This window comes from Jatropha curcas, unplaced genomic scaffold (genome assembly GCF_041381405.1).
Source record: "Jatropha curcas cultivar XTBG-Jc1 unplaced genomic scaffold, XTBG_Jcur_1.0 HiC_scaffold_20_pilon, whole genome shotgun sequence".
Taxonomy (NCBI): domain Eukaryota; kingdom Viridiplantae; phylum Streptophyta; class Magnoliopsida; order Malpighiales; family Euphorbiaceae; genus Jatropha; species Jatropha curcas.
In genome coordinates, this window is record NW_028322320.1 from 6,343 (window position 1) to 24,451 (window position 18,109).

The 18,109-nt window shown below is 29.6% G+C and overlaps 1 protein-coding gene across 4 annotated transcripts; it reads right to left on the minus strand.

Moving 5' to 3' along the window:
* Positions 1–308: 308 nt before the first annotated feature.
* Positions 309–7,510, minus strand: LOC149492272 (cellulose synthase-like protein B3). Of its 4 annotated transcripts, XM_089716770.1 has the most exons (10): positions 7,204–7,510; positions 6,582–6,921; positions 6,202–6,327; positions 5,872–5,988; positions 5,561–5,773; positions 5,220–5,355; positions 4,927–5,105; positions 3,761–4,111; positions 1,941–2,008; positions 309–557 (listed from the first exon to the last, which is right to left on the minus strand). In XM_089716770.1, exons 1-9 carry the CDS (start codon positions 7,458–7,460, stop codon positions 1,988–1,990), a joined length of 1,740 nt encoding a protein of 579 aa, XP_089572896.1. In that variant the 5' UTR covers positions 7,461–7,510; the 3' UTR covers positions 309–557; positions 1,941–1,987. The 4 variants fall into 4 exon arrangements, with proteins under 4 accessions (XP_089572896.1, XP_089572895.1, XP_089572898.1 ...); XM_089716769.1 differs by lacking the exon at positions 1,941–2,008; XM_089716772.1 differs by lacking the exons at positions 1,941–2,008; positions 3,761–4,111 and having other exon boundaries at positions 7,204–7,509.
* Positions 7,511–18,109: the final 10,599 nt, after the last annotated feature.

Consider the following 18,109-nt stretch of genomic DNA (forward strand, 5'->3'; position numbering starts at 1 on the left):
TCCACTGTTCTAGCTTGACCTGGTGCTACTGGAGCCTCACCCTCCACTGCTCTGGAGGCGTGTGACTCACTCTCACCTTCCTGAGACATCCTCTCACCTTCCTGAGACATCCTCCTAAAAGAATAACAACTGCTTAGTTCATCAGGGTAGTCATGGCACGTACACTCTACTGACTTATGCATGCAAGCCCGAGGAAATTAAACCAAGGGCTCTGATACCAAAATTTGTAACACCCCTTCCCGGTCCACCCAATAACCCGAATGAACCGAGTCGAGATGATACAAACTGGTTGACTTAAATGTTCTGACATGCTGATATCATACTGACTATTGACTATTATAGTATACAAAAGCTGTTTACATTAATAGTGTACTGAATATTGATATACATAATACAAGTTTTTAAAGTGAAATGGGCCCAACTGTGTGCCCTGTACATGCCATGAATAGAATAAATAAAAGTTACACATCAAAATAGGGAGCTACCCTGAAGACTGAGTCTTCTACAGATGAACTGCTGCAGTTGTACGCTGACGCTTAAAAGACCAGTCTCAAAACCTGCGAGTTAAACAGGTAACTCGCTGAGCTATTAAAGCTCAGTGGATATCTCAACATAAAACAACAATAAGCACACATATAAGCAAAAAGCATTATGTAAGTACATATAATCACACATAACATGCGGCTTTCATTTTACCTTAATGATCTTTCTTACTGTTTATTTTACTGTATGATTCATGCAATAGCAAGTTAAAATATCTGTATGGCTCCATAAGGTTATAGTGAAACCGAAGTGATAAGATAAATTGTATGAAACTGTATGAATACTGTATGCTTGGCTGCTATGGCCTGTATAATCATATCCACTCAACGGCCTGTAGCCGGAGTTCCAAACTGTATGGGGCACAGATCTGCTATTCTATGTCGCGACATAGCCTTATCTACATGGTTTCTACCCAACCTCAATGGAGCTTCATATTAGCATATCAACAATGTAACACAATAGCACATAAATGGTTTTACAACTACATAGTTCATTATATTGATTTGAGTTCACATCATATAAATGCTTACATGTTGTTTTAATCCATGTTCTTATGTTGTATTTTTGTTTTACAATGATTGGATGCATGCATGATGAGCAAAGGAAGTTAATTGCATAGGAAATGAAGACAAAAAGAATGTCAAAGCATCAGTCGCGAGCGCGACATGCCAAGTCGCGAGCGCGAGTTACACTGAAGAGGTAAGTCGCGAGCGCGCTTTTGAAAGTCGCGAGCGCGAGAATGTCAAATGAGAGTCAGAGAGTTTCTGGCTCAAAGTCGCGACCACGCAACCTTAGTCGCGAGCGCGAGACCAAGTCGCAAGCGCGTCTTCAAACCTCGCGAGCGCGAGATGTACCATTTGAGAGTCAGAGAGCTTTCTGGCTCAAGTCGCGACCGCGCAACACAAGTCGCGAGTGCGAGATGAAGTCGCGAGCGCGCTTGTGGAGTTCGCGAGCGCGAAATGCGCAAACTGAGAGTCAAAGAGCTTCTGGCCAAGGTCGCAACCGCGCATGTGGAATTCGCGAGCGCGACACGCTGCCCAGCCTGCGCGGCGCGCGCGACGTGATTCCAGACTGTACAGTCTGTAGTCTTTTGGCCATAACTCTCAATATACAACTCCAAATTGAATGATTCAAAAGCCCACGTAAAGATAACACATAGAGGAACAAATAACTCTTCTATGACAATTCCTAGTTCCATCATTAAATGGGGTCAAAATCAAGATGAAGTTGCTGGTAAAATTTCCAGCAAACTCTGGTTCAGCATAAACTCATTCCATCCCCTGTTTTCACATCATTTCAATCCTCTCACTCAACAATAAGCAACATATGATCTCATGAGCAACACTCCACACAATTTTTCATGCAAAGAACATGGGAAATAACAAGAGATATCAAACCTTTCTTGCCACAAAGCTGGGGCTCTGTTTTTAGTTTCTCTTCTCTGCTACCTTTGAACTTTCTTCTCCTATACACAAGAATTCTCATGATTCATCTCCAATATAGCTAAATTAAAGATTGAATAACCTTTAACTTCAAGGAATTTACTTACTTGGAGTTGACTTAATGATTAACTACAGTGAAAAGGCAAAGGAAATGGGAGGGAAAAGTAAGAAAAGAATGAGAAACGTGAAAATGGGAAAGTGAAAATGAAAGGAACAGATAGACTCTAGAAAAAGTGATTTTGTGTGTAAAAGTTCTACATGGTACCTCACTTATAAGAAGGTTGCAGCTTCATACCCAAGCTATATATGGTGATGCCAATAAGTCCTAAACTTTTCATGCAACTAAGTCCACTTATCATCCATTCTACCCCAACCAGGTTTGGTTCAACCCAACTCAACTCAAGAGGATGTTACAAGCGCGCTTTTGGGCGGGTTGCAAAGCCTGCCTGAGGGACAAATCCGTGAGGGTTGCAAAGCCTAAAGCGGACAATACTGACCAGGTCAGGGCTATGACAATTGGTATCAGAGCCGGCCCTGTGCCCTCTGGCCGGTGGTGGGGCAAACCTCAGCGAGGACGCTGAGTCCCCAAGGGGGGGTGTATGTGGCAAGGCCAGCACACCTTAGGCAAATCCCACATCGGTTAAGGACGGGGTAAACGATCTATACATAAGAGGGGTAGCTTCTAACTTGGTTAGCGCGCTTTTGGGCGGGTTGTAAAGCCTGCCTGAGGGACAAATCCGTGAGGGTTGCAAAGCCTAAAGCGGACAATACTGACCAGGTCAGGGCTATGACAATTGGTATCAGAGCCGGCCCTGTGCCCTCTGGCCGGTGGTGGGGCAAACCTCAGCGAGGACGCTGAGTCCCCAAGGGGGGGTGTATGTGGCAAGGCCAGCACACCTTAGGCAAATCCCACATCGGTTAAGGACGGGGTAAACGATCTATACATAAGAGGGGTAGCTTCTAACTTGGTTAGCGCGCTTTTGGGCGAGTTGCAAAGCCTGCCTGAGGGACAAATCCGTGAGGGTTGCAAAGCCTAAAGCGAACAATACTGACCAGGTCAGGGCTATGACATTTGGATTCTTGAATTTTATTTAAAATTTAATATTTTAAATATTGAATTTGGCTCATAACATGAAGTTTATCAATTTAAAATAAAAAAAATAATTAGAATTTATCGTATCTATATACACACACACACATATGCTCACATGAATATGAGAAAAACACAGGAACTGATAAAAAATAAATTAGGAATAATTTATATTTAGAAGCAATTCCATTTTACTTTTTCAATATTAAATGTATTTATAATGTCATAAATAACTTTCTCAACTTATAAAAAATAGCAGTTGTATTCATATTAAATGTGTACAATTCATTTTATTTTGTTCTTTCCATGTATCAATGTTGAGAACATATATAGAAAGAAATTCATTTTATATTTTATATTTGCTTGATGTCAATTAATTTCATAAGTCTTTAAAATTTTAGTAAAATTATACTACCGAAATTTCTTTAATTTTGATTATACATGCTAAAATAAATCTTTTTACAGTATTACATAATTATTTTTCATTTAATAGTGACAAATTTCTAAATGCACTTTTTCCTTTTATTTTACTTAAAAATGAAAAAAAAAAACTTCAATTTCAATTTATACAAAATAAAATATATTTAATATCTAAATTTATTATAAAAAACATGCTAGTATGAAAATATATGAACATGCAAAGGCAAGTGCTAATTAATAAATCAGTTTTAAAAATAGATTTCACCTTGGGCAAGAAATTGGAGTTGGTGATGATACAGTAAGCAGGCAACACCATATAGCACAGCTCAGGAATTGAACGCAAACCCCACAAAAGGACCCACAAATAGGCCGAACACTGCCTTAGTTGAAGTTTCCCAAAAATGGTGGCAAATATAGGATTTCTTTTGCTTACTAATATTTCAAGTAAACCTGTGGCCCACCTCTTTTGTTGGGTCATTGAGGTTGGCCCACCTGATGGTGCACACCCAAGAAAGGCGGGTGGGTCGGGTTTGCAATATACGGATCTCCAACCTCTTTCATGGATCTTTAGACCCGTTAGGACATCTTCTGTTGTGGATCCATATTGCCAACCAACCTAAGATAATCCCAAATTCATCAAATACCATGCGTTAAATGCTATGCATAAATTCACCCATTTATTTTATGTATAAAAAAAGTTTATCGCATTCTAATTTTTTACTTTAATTTATAAAATTATATTTATTAAATATTTTGAAGTAATAAATTATTGTTAGGGCCCGACAATAAAATTACGAGAATAATAACACAGCGGAAAAATAGAAATATGACACACAGATATTTACGTGGTTTACCCTTTAACTGTTTAGGGCTACGTCCACGGGACAAAAACCGAATATTTCTTCCACTATATAAAAAGTAGGCTTACAAGGAGAGTAATACAAAAATAGTGGCGCTTAAAAGTGTTTCCCAAAAACACCCTAAAACTGGAACAACTCTCTCAAATTTCTCTTCTTTTTCTTTCACTCTTGTTGTGTAAAGAAGCGTTGCGCCATCTCCTATTTATAGGAGAGATGGACGCGTGATTAGGAGAGATAGACACGTTAATCACGCTTCCACCGAAAAACGGATCACCTATCAAGAAGAAAATTTTCTTTCTCATCTTTTATTTTCAACAAAGTGTGGGTCCCACTGAGTGGACACCGCACAACAATTATTCTATCGAATACTTGAATTTTTAATATTATATCGATTAAATAGTTATTGAATAATTGAAAAATATGAAAATTATTGTTTCATAGATTATATTAACTGCACAACAATTGAATATTTTACATATAAATATTAAAACTACTCAAAAATTATTATTACTAGTATGTGAGGGATAACACGTTACTGAAGTTTGTGACTTCAGGAGCATAAGTTTCTAACCTGTTTACCCCACGCAGTTCCATACTCGTAGCCACAAGCAGCGACGTGATAAGCTGCCTCCATTGAATCAGAAAGATCGTTTGGTCTATTTGTCTTCTCTTCCAATGCATTAGCAGCTGATGTGATAAACTCCTTTGAGTTCCCAAATATATTTAGCAATTCTTTATCATCCAAATTACCTGCTCACCCAGTCATTATTTTCATTAATTTTGTCATTAGGGATAATTCAATTAATTAACAAAATAAAATAAAAAATTGAAGAGAAGCCCTTAAGATAATCTACAGTTAATTACCAGTGACTGGAGTGAGAAATTTAGCAAAATCTCCAATATCATTAGGACATAAACCATAGATTACTTTTCTCCTGTGGAAACATCCTGTCCCACCGTAGAAAGGTCCTTGAAGTCCTACTACTCCACGTCCTATATACTAAAACAAATACCAAAATATTAATTTTTTAAAAATTCTAAAAAAATATTCTCCAACAAAATCAAACTTTTGTTAATAAAAAAAAAAAAGAAAGCACATACCTTTACGCAAAATTATATTCAAGTTTCAATTTTTAACTCTCTCTTTTCCTTTAAAAATTCGGTTCCTATTGCTAACAAATTGTAAAAAACCGATTCCAGCTCACCTTATACAGAACTACCAATTGATTTCCAAATGGGTCATCCTTAAGTCCATCATAAAAAATTTGTGGAGTTTGGACAAATGCAGTATCCCCTTCGTTCTTAGAACCTAAAAAGAAGCACATTGCGTGACGGACGATCTGTGGATTATTGGCAAACATGTCGCAATCCATATTTAACATAAATGGTGCATTTGTTATCAATCCAGAGACTCTGGTCTGTTTATCATCATTAAAAAAGTAAAATTAACTTTAATCACTACAATATCTAATTAATTTTCAATGATTGATTTAATTGGGATGAAGAAAATACATACCAGTACATTCATGGCACCTGCTTTGTAGTGGTGTGGATGATTTGGCCTCTTCTCTCTCGATATATAAATCAAATGAGGCAACCCATTTGAAAGACCTTCCTTATTTTCCCACATAATCTACAGAAACAACCATAAAAGGGTAGAAAATAATAAACAAATTGAATTAAAAATTAATTTAAAATTTTCTAAAATAGGGTGGCCTTATTGCCAGAGTTGTTATTTTATAGATTCTAATATATTTTAGCATTTAGAATAATTAAGGAGTTCAAACCCTCAATTAAAATTAATTAAAATTTGAAATAATTAAAAAAATAAAATAGGTATACTGACCTTAATTATAGTAGGATGGTTTTTACATTCTATTTTGGAGAAAAATGCAAAATCACCGGTTAGATCACAAGGAGAGGATTTTTTGGCTGCATCTTGGATTTTGCGGCTAAGCTCCTCGTACTCATCCTATTAATAAAATGACAAAGCCAAAAAAAAAAAAAAAAAAGATAATGTTATTTAATTATCAAAAAGTTTAATTTACATATTAATCTATCCAAGTCATGCACTAAGTATGGTATGTTATATATCAATTTAGCAAAAAAGTTAAATAGACAAGTTGTCACATTCATATAATGTAATTTCTCTTTAGCTTAGAAAATTCAAGAAAAACCTCACCCGACAAGATTGGATAGGACAACTTAGCAGAAAATTGTTGTTACCTTCATTTTTTTCCATTCTTGTTGGAATTCCAATGAGCTAGCATCACTAGACAACATAGGCTTATGATCAGTGGATGAAAAGTATCTAAAGGGAGCTCTAACTTGAATATTGTACTTCTTGCAAAAGGGAACCCAAAGCTTAGCAAACTTGGAAGTTTCAAGCAGAGAGTAAAAGGTGAGAGGAGAACATCCATCATCTGATAGATAGCAAGCAAGCTTATTTGCTGGATAATCAACTGCTAATAATGATATTACTGTGTTCATTGTTATTATAGGCGGTTCTAGCACTGGGTCTGCCGTTGTCACAAACATATCCACTGCTGGAAGAAACTTTTCCACTCTGTAAAAGAATTTATAAATAACAATAAAGAAAAACTTATAGTATATCAGAAAAAAAAATTCATATATATAATAAATTTTCATGTACAAATAAAGGTCTAGCTTGGTGACATAATAATAAACCAATCTTCAAGTTTACAGAAGCGTTTTCATTAGACCAAACTAAAATGAGTGTGGAACTCTGCAATTGGAAATTTCTCAATGTGAAAAAAAACATAAACAAATAGTATAGATTTAGAGAAATGAATTAAAAGAGAGCCAAAAAAGAAAAGATATTCATTACCTTTGAGGGAGGCGTTCTGGGTATGTTTTGTAATCCACAGGGTTCCATTTTGTGCTGACAGTAAGAACCCAGACAAAAGTAAACCATGACTCGCATAAAAGAGCAAGAAGCCAAGAAAAACCATGATTCTTGAGAGTTAAAAGACGATAAACAATGAGAGAAGTTAGAAGAAAGAGGATGCAAATGTCCAAAACTCTATGAATATGGTTTTTACGAGAATATTTTTCATATAGAGGAGGAGAAACTGTATCCGCCATTGATGATTGAAGATGATGAGTAGCTATACGGCAAGCTTGGGCACTTTGTAGTCATAGAGGTGTATATATATGGTTTTATACTTCGAATTCTCGCCGTTTGTTGCAAGTGTGACGTAACAATTATTTTTGCGTTTTGGGACTCCAATAATTTAATAAATAAATTCATTATTTAAAAATTATTTGGTACACAAATGATATTAGTGGGTTTTTTTTTCTTTCTAATTTTTAGTAATATTCACTGTATACATTTAGGGAAAATGTCAAAATCACAACTGTTCTTATTGTTGTTATTATTATTTTGGTTTATATCTCCATGCTTCAGTTTGGATAATATTCAAATAAAACTTTCTTAATATCCGTAAATGAATTGAAAGTTAAAAGATAAAAAAATTTTCAAAAGTTCAAGAGCCAAATTAAAAAAATTTACTATTTAGTGGGTAAATTTGAAATTTTTCATTATTTTATATAGAGGGTAAAGTTAGAAAAAAGATTTGGCCTAATGGACCCACACTTGACCCCTTCATGTTATGGTTGTATTCGGCAAGTATTTTAAGTAGCTTTTAAGGTTTAAATGTAACTTAAAATATTATTCAGTAATATATCATTTGAAATAGTTTTTAGAGGTTATGATAACATTTTGTGAAAAGTTAACTCATGTAACGTTTAACTTTTAGTAATTCATGAAAAGCTATCCAAATAGTTAACAACTAAACACTACTTAAACAGCTAAACAACTAACAAAACAATTACTTTACCGGTCATACTCTAAACTCTTGATATTAAGGACTATATTTTTTGAACTTCTAATCTTACAAGTAATATTCAGCTAAAGATGTAATCTATTTATATTAAACCAACCGTACCAAGAGTAATTTTTTTTCAATTTGATAAAATTATCCTTTACACTTTACTGGTCTTCTTCTATCCTGCTCATCTGGAAAAATATCTTGAAAGACAAAATATGAGGACCAAAACGAATAGCAAGTATTCACTTCAGCATTCCCTGACTTGAGCAAAATACTAGCAAGTATTCTTCGATCCAATTATTGTAAATAAATTGGAAAATTCAAACTAGAAAATTCAAACTAGAAAGATATTTTATTGATGCAATTGGAAAAAAAAAAAACTAAAGAAAATTTCTTGAGCAACAGAATACGTTTCAGTTATATTATTGATTGATTCAAGTAAGTCTTCGAAATATTACAAGTTGACCACTAATGCGAATAGTTGTATATGAAGACTTATTACTTAACTACAGTGTTAAAAACTATAAGAAAAGACAGCTCTTTGAGGAACAAATCAAAATCATCAATTTTATATTCATCCACAAATATAAATCACCATTGCCGTAGTTATTTTCTATAGAAAATTTTCTTTTTTAACATTACCTTTTTACCCATTTCTATTATTGAAATCCAAATTTTATTGTTATTAATGGAACTCCTAATATTTTTAGGAACTTAATCGTAATTTATCTAAAAACTATATATTTCTGAGGGACTATTAATTGTATTTTATCTAAGATTGAGAGAAATTGCTCCTAATTCTACACCAACTAAATAGTAAAAACCACCGGTCCACATCAAAGCATAGCCTAATGGTAAGTGCGTACGATATGACAATAGATTCAAGTTCGAAACTCTCCTTCTCAATACTACAAAAAAAGACACCTTAATTCTCTAATCTATCACTTACCCATACTATATAAAAATAGGAATGAGTGATAATAATGAGATTACCAGTAATAAAATATTCTTAGTCATTAGATAACCATTAGATAGTTAATAATAGTTTGAGTTTATTAAACAACTAGAGTTTTTAATAATTGATAAATTATAATTTTTAATATTCTTTTACAAGGTAATATCATTATTTTAATATATTATTCTAATTGAACTTTCAAGTGTTTATTATTATTTTAATTGAACTTTCAAGTGTTTATTGTTTTAATATATTATTCTAATTCAACTTTCAAGTGTTCATTATTTACAATATTAATTGGTTTAAAAAAAATTATTATTTTAATTTTAAAATAAACTTCCTAATGCCAAAAAAATAAATAAAAAAATCTATAAAAAATATTAAATTTTTTAATTTTTTAATTTTTTAATTTTTTTCTTATTTATATCTATTTTCCTATATCTAAGTTTTTCTTGAACTCAAATCAATATTCAATAACACAACATCATATTATTTAATTTTTTAAAGAATTCTATGATAATTAAAGTTTAACCTTATCATTTTCAAAAAAATTAAAGTCTAATCTTATAATTAGTAATATTTTTTTATTTTATTGTTTATAAATATTTTATTAAATATACTTGACTTTTAATATTGTCCTATCATATTAAAATTAGTTTAAGAAAAATATTATTCACTTATAATACAAATATTATTAATCATATCTTAACATTATATAAATATCTAGAAAATATAAGAGAAAAATTATAATCATATTTAATACTATATAAGAATAAATTAATGAGTATAAACAATGAGTAATACCGAATACTAACAACGTACAATGGACGTCACAAAAAATACTAGTATCTCAAAATACTCCTATAAAATTTTAGAGCTACCTATTATTAACAATTGATGTTGATTAAATTATTAACAAAATACTCTTATATATATAAACACATTATACAATATTTATATCTATACTATATATAAAAGTGGAAATGATGAGATTACTTATAATAACCTTAGTGAAATTTTAAAAATCCTAAAATATCTTTTGGGATAGTTGATAATATTTTAAGTTTATTAAATAACATGAGTTTTTAATAATTGACAAATTATGATATTAAATTATTAATCAATTGACTTTTTTAATAATTTTTTATTAATTGATTTAAAAAGTTTACATTAAATTAAGTCTGGGTTACATTCGATTATTTCTCAACTTCATAATGAATTAATTACTAAATCAATCAATAATTATATTTATCTTTAATGGTATCTAAGAGTATTTATTTAAACTTTAATTTCTATAATACATGTAATTATTTATTTTATAGCAATATCGGAGTATGTTCCTAACTTTTTCTTTTAACATTTGTTTAAACTAAATTATTATATAAATAATGAAAGTATTTCAAATGAATAAGGAAAAACCATGAAAAAATAATTTAAGAATTTTTAATGCCAACATAAAATTATTTTCTCAAAGATGTAATGTTGTTGGATATTTAAAATAACACATGATATTTTCGTTTAAAAGAAAAGTTGTATGAACATATTATTTTTTATTAAATATATATGATAATGAGACGTTTGAAAATTTGTATATTTTATTTTATATTTTATTTTTTAAATATTTGATTATATTTTTATTATAATTTAAAATATTTTATTTAGAAGAGAGAGAAAAAAAAAAGAAAAAGTCTTTCAAAATTTTTAAATTTTTACTTTTAAAATTTATTTATAAATAAAATGAAAATATGTATGTGTAGGATGACGAATAGTTGTGTAGCGTGCAATGTTATTTCTACCTGTCAAACCTCCTAATGAATAAAAAATTATTTTTTAAATAAATACTTGTAGACAATTAAGCATTTCAAAAGTTTAAGTTTTATTTTTACTAAATTTATTTTTTTAATGAATATATATGATAATGAGACATTTGAAAATTTTTATATTTATTTATTAAATATTTAATTATTTTAGGATATAGATAAAAAAGAAAGAAAATATATTCTTTTTGTTAATATTCTTTTTTCTTTATGTTTCTATGATTTGATTGGATATTTTTTTTTTAAAAAATAAATTTTCTAAATAGAATATATATAATATTTTATTTAGAAGAGAGATAAAAAAAAGAAGAAAAAAGTGTATTATTTTTACTCATATTTTTTTCTTTATGTTCGTAAGATTTGATTGGATATATTTTTTAAAAAGTAAATTTTCAGATAGAATTTACTTAATTAAACCCGAAATAGTAAACAGTTGAAATTTTTTATTTAAAAAGAATATATAATATTGTATTGATATATTTATATATCTATATATATATTAAAACGTTTTTTTTTTCATTAGGTGAGTTTTGAAAGAATTTTATTCTTAATAATAATTTTTTATTTTCTTTTTCGTTACTGAATAATTTTTAACTACTATCATTTTAATTTAATAAGAAATTAACATCTCTTTTACAATAAATAGATGGTCTATTGATGATTAAACATTTTTAGTTTTCTTTATAGTTTTTTTCTTATATTATAAATCTGTTTCACTTAAAATAAACTAGTGTTTAGGAAACTGAAAAAAAAAAACGAGAACTATATATTTCTGTTTAGGTCATTTTTGGGGTTTTAAAAATTTGTGTGTATGTGCATATATTCCTTTCTTTGATACACTGGATGAGTAATAATACCACTGTACTCAAAGTGATTTTCATTATCAATTTATATCATCTTCTTATTTCTTTTAGTAAAAAATAATTTATTATTATTTTTCATTATAGTTATATATAGATATTAATTTGGGGTTGAGGGTATGAAATTGGAGATTGAGTGATGGCTTAATTTTCTTTTCAGGCACCTATTAGGATTTTAAATATCTACATTTATAAATTAGGAACTAAAAGATAGGTCTCGGGAAAAATAGAATTAAATACATAAGAAGTAATATTACAAATAATTTGTATAGCAAAATATAATATAAATTAGTCACTTGTATTTTTTTTACTATAAATAAAACTTATGCTTTAACATTATATAGATTTAAAAAATGAGTATATAACGCGCATTGTCAACGTGCAACATACAATGCATGTCACGCCCCGACTCTAATCACCAGAGGAATTGTCTGCTTTGGTGTAGTCCACGGACGCCCTACACCTCAGTGTAGTCCCCGCATGCCCGACCCGCACGGTTTTGTCCCGCAGGTGAAATGGAAAATTTCCCAGGAGGTCAACCATCCTAGGATTTCCGTTAAGCGAGCATGCTTAACCCTGGAGTTCTTCCAACTCTCCAGCCATTACACCAAAAGGCCCCTCTAATGATTAGTTTCCCCCTTTTCGATATATGATTCGATTCATTCCTGTATCCCGCATTCCACTACCCTAGCTAGCCTGCCATCCTAGAAGCTAACCAGGAGCTTCGCTCTACCCGCCCTCTTAGGATTGCTTTGCTGAGTCGGGATGTCACAATGCACATCATACAAAGACTAATAATATATAAAAGCATTTATATCTTTAAAAGTCATTTTATATTTAACTGCAACAAAACATTTACCTAACAACCTTCATTTTGAACCGCAATTAATTATTAGCTACCAACTACCAATAATTACTTTCAGCATTGGATTGGCATGTACAGTTAAAACTGAAGGCAGAATCTATATAATCATATAAATTTTTAAGAGAAATTTTTAGGACTTATAATATTTTATAGTTTAATAATTTGTGTTAAAAACATAATTAATTAGATTAAAATGTAAGATAATTCAAAATATTGAAGACTAAAGTGTGATAAAATAACATTTTAGTTTTAACTATTACGAAGATTAAAGGATTGAGTTATTAAAAATCTCAAATATTAAAATTGTAAATTTTAAGAAATTATAAAAAATATATATTAATTTAATGAGAATAATTGAGTTGATAAGGGAGAAAATTCTTCACTCGCTACTGCGACGCCTAGAAGCCAAACCAAACTTGTGGACATGTGAAAAGATACTCTAAGAGTCAAGAACGAAGTGTCGCCATTGGCTGATTCAGATGTCAGCACGGATTGAAGACAACCAGTAAAAGATCAGATTCCTCAATCATCTTTGTCTTTGGTTTTTTCCATCTCTACTTTGTGATGTCAAATTTCGTACTTTTCAATACCAAAATCGTCTGAACTCTAACCATGATTACGATGTCCCAATTCAAAGTTGGCAGCTGAGAGAAGACCATGTTATGTTGTGATAAACCAAGTAATTAGTGATGAAATAAGTAATTCTTTTGCCCAACATGTGAAGAATCTAGGTGATTAAAAATCAATTTCGTTTCTCTCTCGTTCTATTAGTGTAAACTTTAGTGTCTTTTTCTTCCTTTTCTTTTGTTTCATTTTCTAATTTCTTTATTTTTTTATAATTCTTTAATTAATTTATGGGTTCTGATTATTCTATCCAATTCTCAAAGCGAGTTGTTTTAGTTTCTAAAGTTCACTGACTTAGCAGATTGTTGGATTTTTTTTTTTTTTTTTTATATGCTCCGTTTTGTTTGATAGATTTTGTGTATGGGTAAGCAAATCTTGGTTTCTAATTTAAAATTGAACTAAACTGACCCACTCCGGTGTGTTTTGAATACTTATTTTAGAAATTTAATTGTTGATCGATTTGAATATATAAAACCATTTGGTTTTCAGATTTTGATTCGGTTATCAAATATAATTAACAAAATTTATTTTTTTAAGCCCAAATAGCTAATCTAGTTTGAAATAACTGAATCAAATTGATTTAATTCGGTATAATTAAATATTATTTTAAACTAAATATAATTAAAAATGTTTATATATAATTTTTTAAGAAATATTATTTTAAATATTTTTTAAAATATTAATTAAACAATTAATGGTAGTGGTTACCCGAGTCTTTAAATCCGAACTCAATATGGGTAGTAAAAATATTACCTAAATCTGATCTAAACTCGTTTATTCACTATCTAAATCTGCTAGAATAGATCAAATCGAATATCCACCGGGTCAGATAAAATTGACATCCCTAGTCTTTGAGTCAATTGCTAAAGACACTTAAAGAACCTAGAGGTAGGGGTGGCCATTTCACGGTTTTTGAAACCGGAACTGTCGGTTTCAAACCGTGAGGAACCGGAATCAGAACCGAAAATCTGTGGTTCGGTTCCGTTTCCAACTTTTGAGAAACTGTGAATCGGCAGTTTCAAGAACCTATCGGAACCGGCAATTTCATCTAGTTCCAATAAATGTTTTTATTTTTTCAAATATTTTTGTGAAATCCTCAAATTAACCCTCCTAACAACTATATAACGGCTAGTTTTAAAGGTATTTGTGCAAAGTTGATTTTTTAAGTTTACTATAAATACCCTTTTCATTTAAAAAAAATAAGTTACGTTCAAGCATTTTTCTAAAAAAAATAAATTAAGTTCAAGCCATTTTTCTAAAAGAAAAGAAAAGTTCAAGTCCTTTTTTTAAAACAAATAAATTAAGTTAAGCCCTTATTAATTTTTCTTAAAGTTTTTTCTAAAAATTATTTCATAAATATTTAAATTTTAAATTTTTAACAAAAAAAATGTTCCCTAATTTTTAATTTTATAAGTACACGATTTGTCGAAAAATCAATCGAAGAACTAATTGGGATCATTAATTTTGGAACCGTTGAGGAATCGAAATCAAAACCATAACCGTTCGGTTTCAAACCAAAATAGAAATTTTCAATTTTCGGTTCGTTTCTTAAACCGAACCAACGGTTCCAAATCCGTGGCCACTCCTACTTAGAGGGCCAATAAAATATCATGTTATTGGAGTTTGAGAGACAGAGAGAGGGGGGAGATGGTGATTGAGAGAAATGGAGGGTAACATCGTCTTTTATTTTGTTTCTTGTCTTACTATTGCACCCTAATTTGACAATGTAAGAGCAATAGTGCCTCACACCAAATTTGAACCAAAATCAAAAAATTTATCTTAGGAAAGTGTTTTTCCCTAACGAGTATATCTATAAAAAAAAAATTCTGTTAGCTCCTTAATACCGACTATAACTAGTTATTTCGGTTTTTAATAGCAGCTTTAACCATAATCTCAATTTTATTTATCGATTTAAGCTTTGAAACATTTACGATTCCATGTGGCAAAAATCAAATAATAAAAAATAAGTGTCAAGTTCAATCTAATCAAGTTGGACCAATAAATAAATAAGAGTAAACTAAGCAAAGACTTTAACAAAAGGACGTTTAGTCCAACTAATTTAGTTGATATTTATTTTTATTCAGCAGCTACACAGTAGATATTTGATAAGCTTTTAATCGACAATCAATAGCTGATAGAAGTCTCAATCACTGTTGATTCCATTAGCTATATTATGGAATTTTTTTGTATAAGCATTTGTTTATATTATTTTAAACTACGTTAACCTCATCAAATAGTTGTAAATAATAATTTTTTAAAATTAATATTTTTATGATATTTTTATAGTTATTCAAAAATAAAATTTTTAAATATTATTTTAAAATTTTAATTAATATTTTTATTTATATAATATATTAAAATAAAATAATATATTCACTTTAAATTTTAAAAATTATACATATATTCATTATATCATAATATATAAAAATAATTAAATGCCTTTAATAATTATTTTATATTTTAAAAGTAACTGCTACCAAAATTTTACCAAACATGGATAATGATTAACTAACTGCTATCAGTCATTCGCTATCAGCTATCAACAACTGTTATCAACTATCAACTATCACCTGATATGAATCGTTAAATCAAATGAAGCCTAAAAGACCCTCATAAATTATGAGGCTAAATTATTAAAATAATCTCAAACTTTGTGGATAGTTTTAATTGTATCCTAATCTAATTTTCCTCTCTTACTATCCAGAACTTCAATTTTAGTCACGATAACGCTTTAATTCCAGATTGTACCCGATTTAATGAATAAAATATTATTTCGTTGGACTTCTCTATTATGGTTAACAAAAAACTCAATGTTTAAAACATCCTAACTAATATTAGTTAAAAATTTAAATCATAAAAAGTAAAGTAAAACAATAAATTTTTGTTAGAGTTTATTGAAAGTATATTTAAGTTAAATAATTCAGCTGCAAAAAGGCACTTCTTAACTGATCAAAGGCTAGAGTTCACAGGCACTTCAACGATTAATCCAATCAAGAGCAGTAGATCCATTGTCACACTCACCTTCATCCTTTGGTTTATTAAGATCCGAATCTCTTTTCTCTCTTCATACAATCATGCTTAATGAAATTAGATAGTCAAATTGAAGAATGAAATTAAACGATAAATTATGTATTAAAATATATAAACTTAGAACCCTTGAAGGGTGAGATGAGATAGTAGAGATCCATTCTCCCTTAATCAAAGGTTTGAGTATAAATTCAAAGTAAAGAGCTTCCTTTATAGGTCTATCTCCGAATTAATCGAGTCAGTGGAATTCAAATGCTGGATAATTAAAATAAAAAATATATATATAACCTAAAAAAAAACTAAATTATCAATATCTTCAATCAACTTAAGCATTTACAACAAAACATATAAGATAATTTAATTTAGAAATTTAACTTTTGATGTGGTTGATGAGGATCGAGTCACTATCATTAGATCTAAACTTGGCCAACTTTGATTCTGTGTACAGGCCCCCTTTTGTTTTAAGCAATTCTCCCTTTAAAGACAGAAATTCCAATACAATGAAAAGTCTTTGCATTTTCATTCTAAGGTTGTTTTCGATCCTTTCATAGCTAGTGGACATGAGCATTTAGTAGCATCATCAATCCACTATAATATTCAAACCAGACCAATTATTATGCATACTATATATTACTCCTTCCGTGCATAAATATACCAAGGCGTCTGCAGTTTTTTTTATGTACATCAATTTACCTTGTTTTGAGAATATTAGGGAGTAATTTTTTTTTCAATTTTACCCCCTATATATATTAAATATAATTAACTATTAATGACGTGAGATAAAAGATAATTTAGTCCAATTAATAAATTTTTATTATATATACTATCTTTGTTCTATAATACTTGTCAAATTTGAAAAAATAGTTTGTTCCAAAATACTTGTCACATTTATGTTTTCAAGGAGTAATAAACGCTATTTTTTCCATGTTTATCCTTTGTATATGACATTTTCTTAGAAAATTAGTATTAAATTAAGGATAATATAGTTAATTTACTCAATAATTTATTGTAATTTAAACAAATTTAATGATTTTATTAAGGAACGTGAAATTCCAAATATGAAAATATTATAAGATGATGTAGTAAGAAAAATTAATTGCTCTCTTAATCACCATGCAAAAATCTTAAATAATTTTTATGTAGATGTAGGGAGTATTAATTCCTAATTTTAGTACTACATCTGTTCCATAAAACTTATTACATTTGAGAAAATAATTTATTCTAAAATACTTATCACATTTGTAGTTTCAAGAGTAACAAATTTTTTTCATGTTTACCCCTTATATATGACGAATAATTATTACTTCAATTTAATAGTTTTCTTAGAGAATTAGTATTAAATTAAGGGTAATATAGTCAATTTACTCATAATTTATTATAACTTAAACAAATTTAATGATTTTCTAAAAAACATAAATTCCAAATGTGACAAAATATGGAGCAGAAAGGAGGTAATAATAAGTATCAATAATCTTAAATTATTGTCAATAAACCCAATATTTATTTTAGTTTATTTTCGCTATCTATAGGTATTTTGCATATCTTACATTATAGAAAATCAAAAGCATAGAGCATGTTTTTACTCTGATTCTGTATTAGCTGATTTAGCTTCTTTCTATTCTATAAAAATTCCATCCTTTGCCCTCAAAAAACATTTGAGATAAATGTTTTAAAAATGAGTATTATTTATTTATTGGTTAAAATAGGAAATGCAGAACACGCTTCTTCATAAAGTTATAGCAATGTTGTAAAAGT

What these genes read in the sequence shown, in the direction of transcription:
- LOC149492272 (XM_089716769.1), bottom strand. Translation starts at nt 7,460, where the DNA reads ATGGCGGATACAGTTTCTCCTCCTCTATATGAAAAATATTCTCGTAAA. An exon ending in AAGAATGGAAAAAAATGAAG is followed by an intron (nt 6,328 to 6,581) that starts GTAACAACAATT and finishes TTTTATTAATAG; the next exon opens with GATGAGTACGAGGAGCTTAG. An exon ending in ACTCCAATTTCTTGCCCAAG is followed by an intron (nt 558 to 3,760) that starts GTGAAATCTATT and finishes TTTAACTCGCAG; the next exon opens with GTTTTGAGACTGGTCTTTTA.